At 42.5% G+C, this 13058-nt stretch overlaps 5 protein-coding genes across 5 annotated transcripts; 4 read left to right on the top strand and 1 right to left on the bottom strand.

Annotated features, from left to right (window-relative positions):
* Nucleotides 1-6515: 6515 nt before the first annotated feature.
* Nucleotides 6516-7364, bottom strand: LOC6495057 (formin-A). Its single transcript, XM_001959120.4, has one exon. The coding sequence runs from the start codon at nucleotides 7243-7245 to the stop codon at nucleotides 6550-6552; it is 696 nt and encodes a 231-aa protein (XP_001959156.3). The 5' UTR covers nucleotides 7246-7364; the 3' UTR covers nucleotides 6516-6549.
* Nucleotides 7365-8284: 920 nt separating this feature from the next.
* Nucleotides 8285-9067, top strand: LOC26513723. The gene is made up of 2 exons (XM_014908445.3): nucleotides 8285-8913; nucleotides 8970-9067. Exons 1-2 carry the CDS (start codon nucleotides 8368-8370, stop codon nucleotides 9009-9011), a joined length of 588 nt encoding a protein of 195 aa, XP_014763931.1. The 5' UTR covers nucleotides 8285-8367; the 3' UTR covers nucleotides 9012-9067.
* Nucleotides 9068-9535: 468 nt separating this feature from the next.
* On the top strand, nucleotides 9536-10525 carry LOC26514443 (cell wall protein DAN4). The gene has a single exon (XM_014908531.2). It carries the CDS (start codon nucleotides 9536-9538, stop codon nucleotides 10487-10489), a length of 954 nt encoding a protein of 317 aa, XP_014764017.1. The 3' UTR covers nucleotides 10490-10525.
* On the top strand, nucleotides 10517-11544 carry LOC26514055. The gene has a single exon (XM_014908485.2). It carries the CDS (start codon nucleotides 10879-10881, stop codon nucleotides 11542-11544), a length of 666 nt encoding a protein of 221 aa, XP_014763971.1. The 5' UTR covers nucleotides 10517-10878.
* A 208-nt stretch (nucleotides 11545-11752) lies between these two features.
* Nucleotides 11753-12879, top strand: LOC6495590 (cell wall protein DAN4). Its single transcript, XM_001959121.3, has one exon. It carries the CDS (start codon nucleotides 11903-11905, stop codon nucleotides 12857-12859), a length of 957 nt encoding a protein of 318 aa, XP_001959157.2. The 5' UTR covers nucleotides 11753-11902; the 3' UTR covers nucleotides 12860-12879.
* The last annotated feature ends 179 nt before the right edge of the window (nucleotides 12880-13058 follow it).

The following is a 13058-nucleotide window of genomic DNA, read 5'->3' on the forward strand; positions in this document are numbered from 1 at the left end:
GAAAGCCTCTGTGCTTCCGTTTTGAGCCCGCACAGTTGGAGTGGCAACAAGTGCCACTTGCACTTTGACTGACGCGCCAGCATCTTGGCCCGGCTTGCTAGGTTTGGCATCGCTTTTGGCCCGACCCCGGCATGGCAACTGCTAAAAAGTGCGCAAAATTAAGTGCCAGGGTGCTGTCTAAAAGGTGCTTCAGCCACTCAAGAGCTAGAGGAACTTCGCTCATATTTAGCGGCTTTAGCATTCTGCGGACGCTGAAAGGTTAACGAGGTAAACTGTTTTCCATCTCGAAGGCCCTTGGCTCGACTGCTATCAAAACTATCGCACTAAAATCTTCCATTTATTGTTCATAATTTTGTGTGAACAAATAAAATAATAAGATTAAATCAATAACCTTGTGAAGGGTCGTACAAATATGAATAGTTTATGAGTTATTTTATAAGTTATTTAAGAATTTTAACCATAAAGGTATAAAAAGACGTGGGTGGGAATGTGCGATCCTGCTCGGCTGGGAAATTGAATTTCAGGGCAGCGTTTTCCGGGTTGCCAGGTGATTAATAGCGTGCGGAGGACAGCTCGGGGCATGCCCCACGTGGAGGACCTGGGGGACGAGCTGACAAGCACGTGCTCCGCTTTTTGAAAAATCATTTTTTCCTCTTGCATTGTATATGTATATATTTTTTAGCAGATTTATATGTTTCAGCCAATTACATTCAAAAAACAAACAAATATTGTATGAACACGCTGTCCAGTGCTTAGAAATCCACAATGGGCCATCAAGTTACACAAAAATAAATATAAATATTGCAGAGGCAATAAATTTTAGATAAAATTGAAATGAAAAGAGATGTAAAGGGATGACATAAATAGTTTACAGAGTAAATAAATAGGAAGCTTTTAATATTTAAAAAAAAATGTGGTTACTTTACACGTTATCCCATGAATGAATTCGATTCTGATAAAAATCACTTACTGAGATAAAGTTTTTATTTAATTTTAGACTTTAGGATAGTTCCACGCTTCCTGTCTGTTCCAGGACTCGCATGGGACAAAGCAATTATAAAAACATTTAAAAATAAATGTTTGGTTTGCTCGTTGCCGTCGCTTGTTTTGTGGCATCAAAACGTGGCATGTGGTACAGCCCCATGCTCCAGCTCTCCCATTGTCATTCCAGGGGGGGTATGTATATTGGTGTCGTAACTGGCACTGTTGCGGCACCTGTGTCCAGGTGAAACAGCTTGCTTTCGGTCTGATGTCGATTCTGGTATTGGCCTCTTTTGTTTTTCGCTTTTTTTGGTTGAAGGTGGCAAAGCCAGCCGAAAATGTTCAGCGGCTTGATTTATAGTCAATTTGTCTTAAATTATGCATGTGGCAGGTAGCTGAGAGGCGGCAGATAATGGGGCCTAGATGTTGCACCGGCCCTAGGATCTTGGCATCTTCTCGAGCATTTATCATATTTTATCACCGGCTAAATGCGTCCCATAAATAATTCGTTCAGTTCGTTTCCGCAACTGATTTAATAGACTCCCGAATCCCAGTCAGTACCTGTGACTCTGCCACACTGCTGCATAAATTTATCCAAAGCCAAAAGCCGCACGCTCGACTCCCAAAAACTCGCTAATAATTTGTCAAATGCCGGAGGGCGGCGTGTGGAATTTATCGAGGTGCTTACGCTTCTGAAACATTTTGTCTCATTTTGTTGGCTGGCCCATGGCCGCCTCACAGGCCCTCCCCCTTTTATTCCGTGTCCGGGACATGTGGCAGCCATTCGCTCAATTAAACTGCAATTGCAACACGGCAGCCATTTTGTGGGGGGCAGTAGGGTGTGGGGGTTTATGTGACCGTTAATTGGTTGCGGGTACTTTTGTTAAGCATCCTTACCTCAGAATGCAGCCATTGCTATTGCCATTGCCATCGCCACGGGCACTGGTACTGCGTCTGCAATTGCCACTGCAACAATTTATTCATTTTGGCCTCACCGAGTCGCGTTTGGGCTGTAGCTCAGTCAACCACTAATTACAATCTCATTGCCAAAGAGCAGAAACTAATTAGCCTGTTTATCGAGTTCGCGTGGCAGCCATCGAAGTTACTCAATATTAATTTTCGGGCTTATTCCTTTGCCATCCTTGGCTCGCGGTTTCCTATTCTCTATCTCTGCCTCTGATTGCCAATTATTGAATTGTTTTCCTAGCCAGATATTTTAGCCTCATTTACCGCACATGCTGACCATTCGACCAGCGAGGGCTCTTGATTCTGCCATGAAATAATTAAAAGTTTGAGGCTGAAAAAAGTTGAAGCGAAGAAAAAGATCAAGATGGCCAAAACTGACTTTCGATTGCCCTCTTTTGGGTTTATATAATGGGAGTTTGATAAAATAGTTACCTATAAAGTATAAAATACTATTTACTTTTAAAACTGTAGATCCTTTAAGGACATGTCTTATTTTTATCCCTGTGCAAAACCTGTTTAAATTGAAAGTAAAATAGTCGAAACGCAATAAATTTCTCTTGGCGATTTCCCCTCGGCCACATTTTCAACGTAACCCAAAAAACCGTCACCACAAACACTTACACACTCGCTCTGGTTGGGATTGGTTTTGGCCCAGTAATGGCTGGCTATTGCAATGGTTTGATGGCCAAGACGGGGGGCTCTTAATGGGAGGTGTGCTTTTGCACATTCTTTTGGTTATGGTCTCCAACGCGATGTTGTTTTTTTCCAGTTTTTCAGTTCTTCAGTTCCCTTGGCCTCGGCTATTTTACCAATGTGCTGAAAATCAAGCGGTCGAGTCGTAAACATTTTTTTAATTCATTCTCCTCCAACACTAGAAGACCAGAAAAGAATGCTGGCCATCAACCACACACACACACTTGGACGTTGTGAGGGGAGGCCATTAAACAGCTGCAGGAGCACAAAATACACTGGGAGAAACTTGTTAGTTGTTTGAAGATTGTTAGTTTATGTCTCAAATCACCTCTTACCTTTCATTATTTATAGCAGATTCTTTCTTATTTCTTCAAATCAAATGATTTTAAATTTTCTACAACATTTTCTCTCTCTGTACTCAAAAGTATGAGTGGTTGGAGTCTAAACGGTCGAGCTAAGCAGCTGGATCCTGGCCAGGGTGGCCGCGTGTTGAGTGTTTGCGTTTTTCAAATTGTGTGAATTTATTTTTTTCTTGCCTTTGTTTTTATGGCGTCTGAAATTATGCTTATTTCGCCATTTCTGCTTAGCTCTTAAAGAAATTAAAAAAAAAAAAGATAAAGCAGCAGAAGACCACGGGTGAAAGTGAAAGTGGATGAACCGCGAGGTACCAAGGACCTTGGAGTGTTCCTTCGCGTGTGTGTGGTTGTGTAGGTGGTCGGGTGTCTTTCGCTTTGGCGCCTTTGCCGTAGACGACTTTTGTTTTTGTTGGATGCTGGTGGATGCTCCGGGGCTCTGGACCAAAAAAACAGAACCCAACGTGCCTTGTTCTCTAAACTGCTCGCTTGTCTTCGCTAAATGCGTTGCATGAGCCCGGATAAAAAGGAAAATCTAATAGGAATTAAATGGCAAAGCGGCCTTTAAATTTGGCCTTCCATTGTTGAGGCAATATCCCGCTGATATTTAATTCTCTGTTTATTCTAGATGCTTTGATTTCTCCAGTCACATTTTGATTACTTCGACAGCAACTGGCAGGACTACATTTATTTCGTTATTTTTTTTGGTTCTCCCTGACAGGCAAGTGTGTTCTGGACTGACACTCCGATAGACAGTCGGGCAAAGGAAGACGAAGTCGTTTTCAAATTGACAGAGCAGTGGCGGGGCTTACGCCTTGGGAGGAATATGAAAAACTCATTACAATCACTTCTGACGTAAATGTGGCCACCGAAAATAGACGTAATGGCCTACAAGGATGGCCGAAACCAAGCAGATGAGTCTGTCTGGAATAGAGATGATTGGTTCGGGGAATGGGAATGTTAATTAATGTTCACCTTAATTAAAACTTCGATGGCTATCTGACGGAGGCTTAAAAAATATTTATTTGCCAAGAACTTAAAAAGCGCTCTTCATCAAACGCAATGCGTTTAATATTTGTGAAAAATATATACTTCGTAGGTATCCGTAAATTGTTTTTATCTGTCTCATTTGTCTAGGCAATTTGTGCGAATAAAGCGCCCAATAAAAATCGACATTAAAAGGCTGCCATTCAAATAAATATGGCCTTGTGCTAAACGAATCGTTAACAAAAACGGAAAATGGTAGGAAAAGCATCCAGAAATAAAAAAAAAAAGAAACAAAATGCTGGAGAGGAAAATGGAGAAGTGGACCAAATGAAAAGCGAAACACTTTTTCAAAATAATTTCACACAATTAAAGTGAAAAGCCATACGCAGACGTCTATTGTCGTGAACAATGGCCAAGTGTAGACGAGGGTTGGCTGAAGGAGAGTCGGGCGATTTATTTGTTGAGTGCAAATTATATTTGAAATACCCACACACACACACTCACTCATATCCTTCAACATACAGCGATGTTTTAAAATTTGTTCAACAAATTGCTGCACCAAAAAAGCACACAAACGAATCAAGTTGAATTCTTTTCATTTGTCTGGTGCTCTTAATTTGTTTTATTTCTTCTTCCTTTTTTTTGAGAGAATTCCCTACCGAACCGATTTGTTTGGCAAGTGCCTTGGTAGAGAAGTGCGTTTAATGTCGGGGCTTCCAGGAAGATCAAATTTTTAATAACAGTCTCTAAGCACATAAAAAGCGCTTGCTGACTTTTCATTTTCATGTTCGTTTTTGGCCTAAAAGTTGCCTTAACAATGCGAAATACCATAAAAATGTTGACTAAGTAAGTCCAACTGATATGGCTAACTTCATTTTTATTTCCGCCACTTCAAGTACTTCCGCCGGTTGCCAGGCTCTAACTCAGGATTGAATTGCTTTTGGCCAAGATGCTGCCGCCAGCAGGGGGTCACAGGCAAGGATATTTACATTTGAACAATGCTGGCCCCGGCAAATGTATAGTTTATGGCCAGCTGGCTAAGCCGATTGGCATATTTATGGAGTCCGGGGTACGTGTTTTATACTATATTATTTGTGCTCTGCATATTTCATAAATAACCTGGTAATCTGCTAGTAATTACCCACTTTCCCGATAGCAATGCGTAATTAAGCCTTTGTTTAAACAATCAGTTCGCCTCCGATTTTCTCTGATAGATATGATGCCTTCGGGCCATCGCAAGTACTCATAATTGTGGCCCACCTAGGTCCTCCCGTTTCAGGCCATTCATCCATTCACTCTCCACCACATATTTGGCAAAACAAATTGCGCTGTTGACCTTCGGATGGTTGGCAAAAAGTTGTGCCTTTGACTCAATTGATTTCCACAAAGGGCCCAAGCCCAGGCACAGGCACAGACAATTTCTTGAGCATATTTATAGGCATTATTTCTCTACTCAAGGATTTCCAGTCAACGATTTTGGCTCGTTAGTGAACTGACTTTGTTGTCCTGTTGTTGGCCGCAGATTTATGCCGCTGCCAAAAACTTTTTTAACAACATCCGAAATTTACGATTTTCGGAACACGAACGCGGCGCGTATCCTATCCGAGTTTTGTTGAGTGGGCCGAAGGATAAAATAGTTAACTGGTCTGGCCTTTGTGTATCTGCATCTTCGGCTCTTGTTTGTCCTGTTTTGGAATTGTTTTGATTTAGTAATGGCGAGCGGACATTTAATTAGTGTCGCCAGAAAGTCTGCCAACAATCCGAGTCCCGATAAACAATCTGGGATATTACATGACAGACATCAACTCTATTGTTCGAACTTTATCTTTATAATGAGCTCCTCGCTGTTCGACCACCTTCGGATCACACTCGTTGTTAGAATTTGGAGCCCATTCGATTCAAAGCTAAACCGAATTTGAATTTGTCAAAAAAACTTGAAATGTAAACCAAACAAAAGCCCACATTTGGTTACAACGTTTCTGGTTGTGACAATCGTGTTAATGAGCCTGTCACCGTCAATTAGAACCGAGTCCCAAGGCACCTGTGGCGGCTCTTTATTCCAAGTATGGGTTTGTTCAATATTACTGGCGATTATTCAGCCACATCACAAACGAATATACGGAGTTTGCGATATTTTGAGGCACCTTTTAGCCAATATTTAGGCCATTTCGTATCGTATTCAGAAAAGGAATACCATTCACAAATCAGGGTACTTTTTGCGGTCGATCTGCGTTAAAATATCATGAAAATCGGGAAATACAATTTTGGGTCCATTTTTGGCCAAAATCATGATATTACCCCTTTGAAAATTTTCGAAAATCGGGTCAGATTTTAGGTGGCCAGTTTTTGATGAAGAATCAAAGTACTGGCAAATCTAAGATCGGGAAGGTATAACATTCGGCGATCGGATAATTTTTAGAAAAGTTATGGAAAGTTGACTGAATTAAAATCCTTGTTGGCCAAGTTAAGACCAAGTTTTTTTTATAGGAGCAAAATAATAAAAAGTAATGTGTCATTTTTTTATTTGGGAAATAAATAAATTACAATTAAATAAAATAAGTTATGAGCTTTAGTTGGCGCAAAGCCATCCCAAGCCTAGGATGTTTTTGCACTTGCTGGGAGTGGTGGTCTCCCCGGAGCTCTCCCCAGAGTCGTCGCTTGGTGGTGGTGGAGGAGGTGGTGGGTACGGAAAGGGGTACGGAGGAGGATATGGAGGTGGGTACGGGTGGTTACCATGTCCAGGGTGTCCTGGGTGTTCAGGGTGTCCACCTCCGGGGTGTCCAGGGTGATGAGTCGGCTTCCGTGTGGTGGTGGTCGTGGTAGTGGTGGTGGTGGTGGTGTGTTTAGGAGGATGTCCTCCCGGTCCGCCAGGACCTCCGTGACCTGGAGTCCAGGGATAGGGATACGGGGGTGGTGGAGGATAGTATCCCCCGGGGTAAAAGTATGGGTATGGATACGGCGAATACTGGTACGACGGGTACTTGGGTGGATAGGGGTGGTAGGGACGCTTGGTGGTCTTGGGCTTCTTGGTGGTGGTGGTGGTCGAGGGGAACGTGATCACCAGGTTTCCGGTGCTGCCATCGCCCAATAGCTTGCGCCAGGTCGAAGGATCTGCCTGGGCGTCACTGTCCTCCACGCTGTTCAGCTCCTGCTCCTGGCTGTTCTCCAGCTCGGCAGTTGGATCGACGGTATCCACATCAGGACGGGCCGTGGCTAGGGCTCCGAAGAGTGCCAGGCATAGGCAGAGAACCAATTTGGTGCTCATGGCAGAATAGGGCTCACTTGAAACTGATTGACAGATCGCATCACCTGTGCTTTTATACTTGTCCAAATTGCCAGAAGAAGACAGTCAGAGTTATTGGCAAAAACAGTAACGATCCCATTGATCCACTGAACATTAACCTACTTTGCAAAATTATTTTGAAAAGATCCGACCAAAGAAATGGCTAGTCAGACAGCTTGCCCCACAGAATGCATGCAAATTTATTCTATTTATTCGGCTATTAAAATCAGCTCAGAACACACCCAACCAGTTACAAGCTTTTGCTTTATTTGCCTAGATCGGCGTCACCGATTATAGCCAGCAGCTTGGTCTAACTTGCTTTAACGGTCACTTGTTGTTTTTGTACTTTTATGGCTCAAAAGGCCCGTCCAGTTTCTTTTCTTTATTGCGGAGCAGCGGTTAAGTATGATTATCACTAAGCAACAAATGTCGTCAAAAATATTCTCTTAGGACGTTAATTAAGAAATTTTGTATTTTCTTTTCAAGTTATGCTCCTGAAATTTTATAGTATTATTTTGGATATTATAAAGTAATTAGAATGTCTTTGTTAAATCAACAAAATACTTTTATGAGAGCCAAAATTTAACTACATATTAGGCCTAAAGAAAGTTTTTAGTAGATATACTCTATTTTTTAAAAGGTATCATGAATTTGTGAAACAGAACGTTTTCTTGTAAATCAAAAGAATATTTAGTAATATTTAAACAATTTATATAATTAGAAAGAAGAAAAAAAATCTCCCACTATTAAATGTCCCATTTTTTACTTTTCAAATTACAAAATGACTTAACTTTATACATTTAGTAATCACAGCTTAAGAATCTTACAGATCTCTACAGAACTCTGTTTTACCATTTTAAAAAAAAAAACAATCCGATTATATTCTTTGACAACCGCTACCAAGAACTAGCAAATCTGATCCAATTGATAATTAATTGTCGTCCCAAAGCTAGAACACACCGGAAAACATTGATCCATTAATCAGAATTAAGATAAGGCCTCTGGTTCTGATTATAAAAGGTCCTCACACTGGCTTAGACACTTTAGTCTGAATTCTGGAACTCTGAACTCTGGAATTAAACATCTTTCGTGTATCTTGTCGCTATGTTGGTGGCTACAATCGGCATGGTCCTGATCCTTCAGGCCAACTTGATCGCAAGTCAAGTGAAAGTTTATACTATTCAAGGTTATCCTTTAGTTCTGTCGGATGGAAATCTTATAGGTCAGCAATCTGGATTCTTTCCTTGGCAGCGTGACGTTTTTAAGTTTAACAATTTTTCGGCAATCGAAAGTAACGAGGGCATCCAAACCATTAATTGGACGGGAAACAGCAGTTTCTCCGTATCCTCCAACCAGAACTTTTTCGGATGGCGAAGCATTCTGCGCAACCTCTTTCGATTACCACCACGGCAGCCGACTCCCCAGTACACTACCATTGTAGGCAGAGCCTTCAGCGATTCTATCCAGGAGCCAAGTTACTATGGACAATATTCGCCGGTTGTGGATCCAGTCCTGATGCCAAAAGCAAATCGTAAAGTAGTGCGAAGAAAGGTGCCACGTCGCGTCTTCGTGAGAAATCTAAAGTCTAACCAGGCTCTACTGACCCATTTTAAAACTGTTAAGGTTCCCATCTATGAAGATGATTGGCAGGTAAGGACCAGAGTGCTTTCTTAAGAATTTTTCACTGTACTTCATAATATTTTCAGTACGCTACTCGATATCCTGAACAGCCTGGAACTAATTACTAAGGATTGTTTACTGATTACTTTATACGAGAAATAAATAAATATATTTTCCTTGAAAACATTTTCTTTTAAATCAAACCCATATTTCTTTGGATGATCGGATCAAATTTCGTTCAAAAAATAGGTATAGGTAAGCATGAGTTTCAACTTTGGGAAATTAAATAAAACATATGAGTATGTTAAAAAATAAACTGGACGAATAGATTTCTACATAATTTAATAATAAAACCAATCAACTTTATTGTTGACATTATTATATATAAATTTAAACCTTTTATTCTCGATTGGTGTCAATCAGTTTAGCATATTGTGATGTTTCGTATTAGATAACAAGAACATTTCTGCTACGAGAGTTCGTTGGGTTATTAAGTTATGCCCTGGACTTTGATTCGAGTTCCATTAGGAGAAACAATAAAAATGTCAAGGTGTCACTTTAAGTCCGCTAGATTCTGTATAAAACTCTTCGGACTTGGCTTCTGTCACTTCAGTTTAAAGCCCCATGGCGTTGAGTCTAATCCTAATCCGCAATGTTAATCAAGACTATGGCATTAATCGTTTTGTTTGCTGGCCATGGCTGGTGTGACTTTAGGATTCCAATTCTTAGTTTGGAAAATATCCTTTCAACTTTCAATGCGGGAGGAGGTGGACCTCGACCTGGTTCCAGTCATAAAACACACTCGAAAGCAGACTACGAGGCCTATCTGAATGACTACGTCAATTATCTTCAGTGGCAGCAATCCCTAGCAGCTTACGACTATTACGCTAGGTATTATAGTCTTTATGGATATCCAGGATACGGGCCTTATCCAGGGCATAACCCAGGGCCTTACCCAGATCCACCACCGCCTACTCCAACCACCGCAGCTCCAGACACATCATCATCTACGAGCTCCACTCCCACAACCTCCACTGCGATTCCCACTTCCACGGGTGCTCCAACCACTTCAACAGCCATTCCTACTACTACCGGACCCGTTACTACTTCAACGGCAGTGGCTCCTACAGATTCTGACACCACATCCACAGCAGTGGCTCCTACAGATTCTGAAACCACATCCACTGCAGTGGCTCCTACAGATTCTGAAACCACATCTACTGCAGTGGCTCCTACAGATTCGGACACAACATCCACAGCAGTGGCCACGCAACCAACCACTACGGCATCACCAACAACTTCCACTGCAGTGGCTCCTCAAGATACTGACACCACATCCACCGCAGTTATACCTACACAGCAAGACAGTTATTTCCTACGAGACTACACTACACCTAGGCCGTCTTACTTTGTGCCCAGTTCGTTGATCAGTCCCTACCCTACGCTGCACCGTGTTGGTCCCCAACAGATCTACATTCCAAGCTCTGCGGCATCTGCTTTAGCTTCCGCATCCGTAGGCCAGCGTCTTCCTGTTTTCATCCCATATAATGCAATTTATGAAAGGACCCAGTACGATCCTTACTTCCACTTTGTGGGTAGAAAATAAAAACGATCAAGTAATTGTGAAGAATTATGTCTTGAATTAGTGCATTTTTAAAATGTGGCGTTCATTTAAAAATAGTTTCTTCTACATAGCTCTTATTCGGACAGACCGCTTAATTGCCAAAACAAATATTGAATCAAAAAACTAATCCAAAAAAGCAGTGATATCTTTTAAACTGATGTATCCCGCATAATCAGTGATTGTTAATTAATGAAATGTGTAAACAAAAGTGGATGGGGAAAGAAACCTAAGGGCGACGCGTTCGATTTCTCCAACCACAATATAACTAATGAATAGAGATTAGCATTTCTGTATCACAGACTCGAGACATCTGCTAAGTCTGCAAAACCACTTCCCAGGCAACTTTAGTTGTAAGCTAAACGCGTTTCGATATGAAACCAATCGGGCTCGTACTCTGTTTAATCGCCGTGACTAATATTCAATCAGGAGCCTTATCGCAGGACTCCGGGCCAGAAAACATCCGTACGGCCTTACCGTTGCTCTATTTGCTGGCGTATCCGGGTGCCGTACCACAAATTGGGGCACCCTTGCCAGGAATCCCGATTAGGAGACCACAAGATGAAATTCCAGTACGCAAACCGCAGGGCGACACATCTGCCAGCAATGGAAATATGAAATTGCCGCTGTCCGATGAAGCCGCAAGTTCTCAGCAGACAAATAACATTGTACGTGAGCAGTTTCTGCAGGGTATTCTTCAGGGCTTGCAGCAGCCGGGCCCTGGATCGATTAGCCCCACAATTTCACCCGCTGTGCTGGCAGACTTTCTCGCTCAAGCCACTACCAGCTCCACCCGAAAGCCCTCGGTGGAAAAAGATGCCAACGGGTCTGATAACGATGAGGATTACGACTACATAGACTTTAAGAACGGTTCGCGCATCAAATACGATATCGACGAGCCCGTGAATAAAGTACTTCAGCCCACTTCCAAGCCAACCTCTTCAGCTCGTCCTGCAAGTCCTTCTACCGTAGTTTATTATAGACGCCCAACTAACTACGTATATTATAGACCAGTCTACGCACCCTACCGTTTGGGCTAGGTATATTCTATTAAATTATATTGATTTTAAAATTAGAAATAACTCATCATTTGTAAAAGCATTCTGTTAAATAAAACACACACATTATGACAGGTCATTAGACTTGAAAGTTTATGCGATGAAAGCATTCAGATTAATTCTGGGATTTCACTCGACGAACCTATAAAAATTCAAATCTTCGAAACGGATCGGCCACGAGCACAGTTCTAATTTGGATCATAAAGCCCTTGCCAGTCTTTTGTGGTCTTGGGACACAGTCTACTTTATGACAGCCGTCAGAGTGTATAAAACTGTTCGGGGTTCGTTGGTACCGCTTTAGTTCTAAACTAACCGGAGCATCGTAGAATTCGCTTTCGAGATGCTTTTTAAAACCGTCGGATTGCTTCTCTTGCTGGCAGGCCAGACCCTGTGCCAATTTCAAGTTGTTTTACCCCTGCCCCCGGGAGCTTCTACCTTTTTGTCAGCTTTGGGATTAGGTGGAGGATCAACCCCTTCCAATAACAACAACAACAATATCAACAACAACAGCAATTCTAATAATAACCAGGCACAACAAGACTACGACGATTTCATAAATGCATACCTATACTCACTTTACGGACCTTACGGACCTTACGGACTTTACGGGGCATTCGGACCTTACGGAGGTTTGGGCCCGAATAGTGCTGCAGGCTCCAGCACAGCAGCACCCAATGTTGAAACGACCACCGCTGCAACTCCCACCACTTCCACCGCCATTCCGACTTCAACCGGATCGCCAACCACATCAACGGCGATCCCTACATCGACAGGATCTCCGACGACTTCGACTGCCGTGGCACCTGCAAATACGGATTCCACTTCCACCGCAGTAGCAACAGACTCGACAACAGCAGCGACTCCAACCACATCAACGGCAGTGGCACCTGCAAACACGGACACCACATCGACTGCCGTTGCTCCGTCAACGACGACCACCTCGACAACCACAACAACAACGACATCGTCAACAACGGCAGCACCAACAACGTCTACAGCAGTTGCGCCTACGGACACAGACAGTACTTCCACTGCCGTGGCACCAGCCAACACGGATACTACTTCCACTGCAGTTGCGCAACGACTGCATTACACCACCCCAGTTCCCTACCACATTGTGCACCGCCCGCTGGTCAATCCTTACGAGCTTCACCGCATCAACTCCAACCCAATTTATGTCCATAGCGCAGCCTCGGCATCTTCAGAGGGCGAGCTTCATCCCGTCTATTTACCCTACAGTAGTATCTATCGCAGGGGCCAGCCTTCTCCCTACTTTGCATACGAGGGAAAGAAGTAGCTTGCGAGTCTAAAAAAACATTGTAGCACAACAATAAAATCAGATATTCAATAAATTCAACACAAAACTTTATTTCAAATTCTTTTCTTGGCACTACTACTACCTTAAACTATGATTTAAGGAGAGTTCGACGGGTAACTTCTCCAAGCGTTAAAGCATTTCACATTAGCATCTGCTACTATGAATAGAACATCGGCCA

This window comes from Drosophila ananassae, chromosome 3L, assembly GCF_017639315.1.
Source record: "Drosophila ananassae strain 14024-0371.13 chromosome 3L, ASM1763931v2, whole genome shotgun sequence".
In the NCBI taxonomy this organism is placed as follows: domain Eukaryota; kingdom Metazoa; phylum Arthropoda; class Insecta; order Diptera; family Drosophilidae; genus Drosophila; species Drosophila ananassae.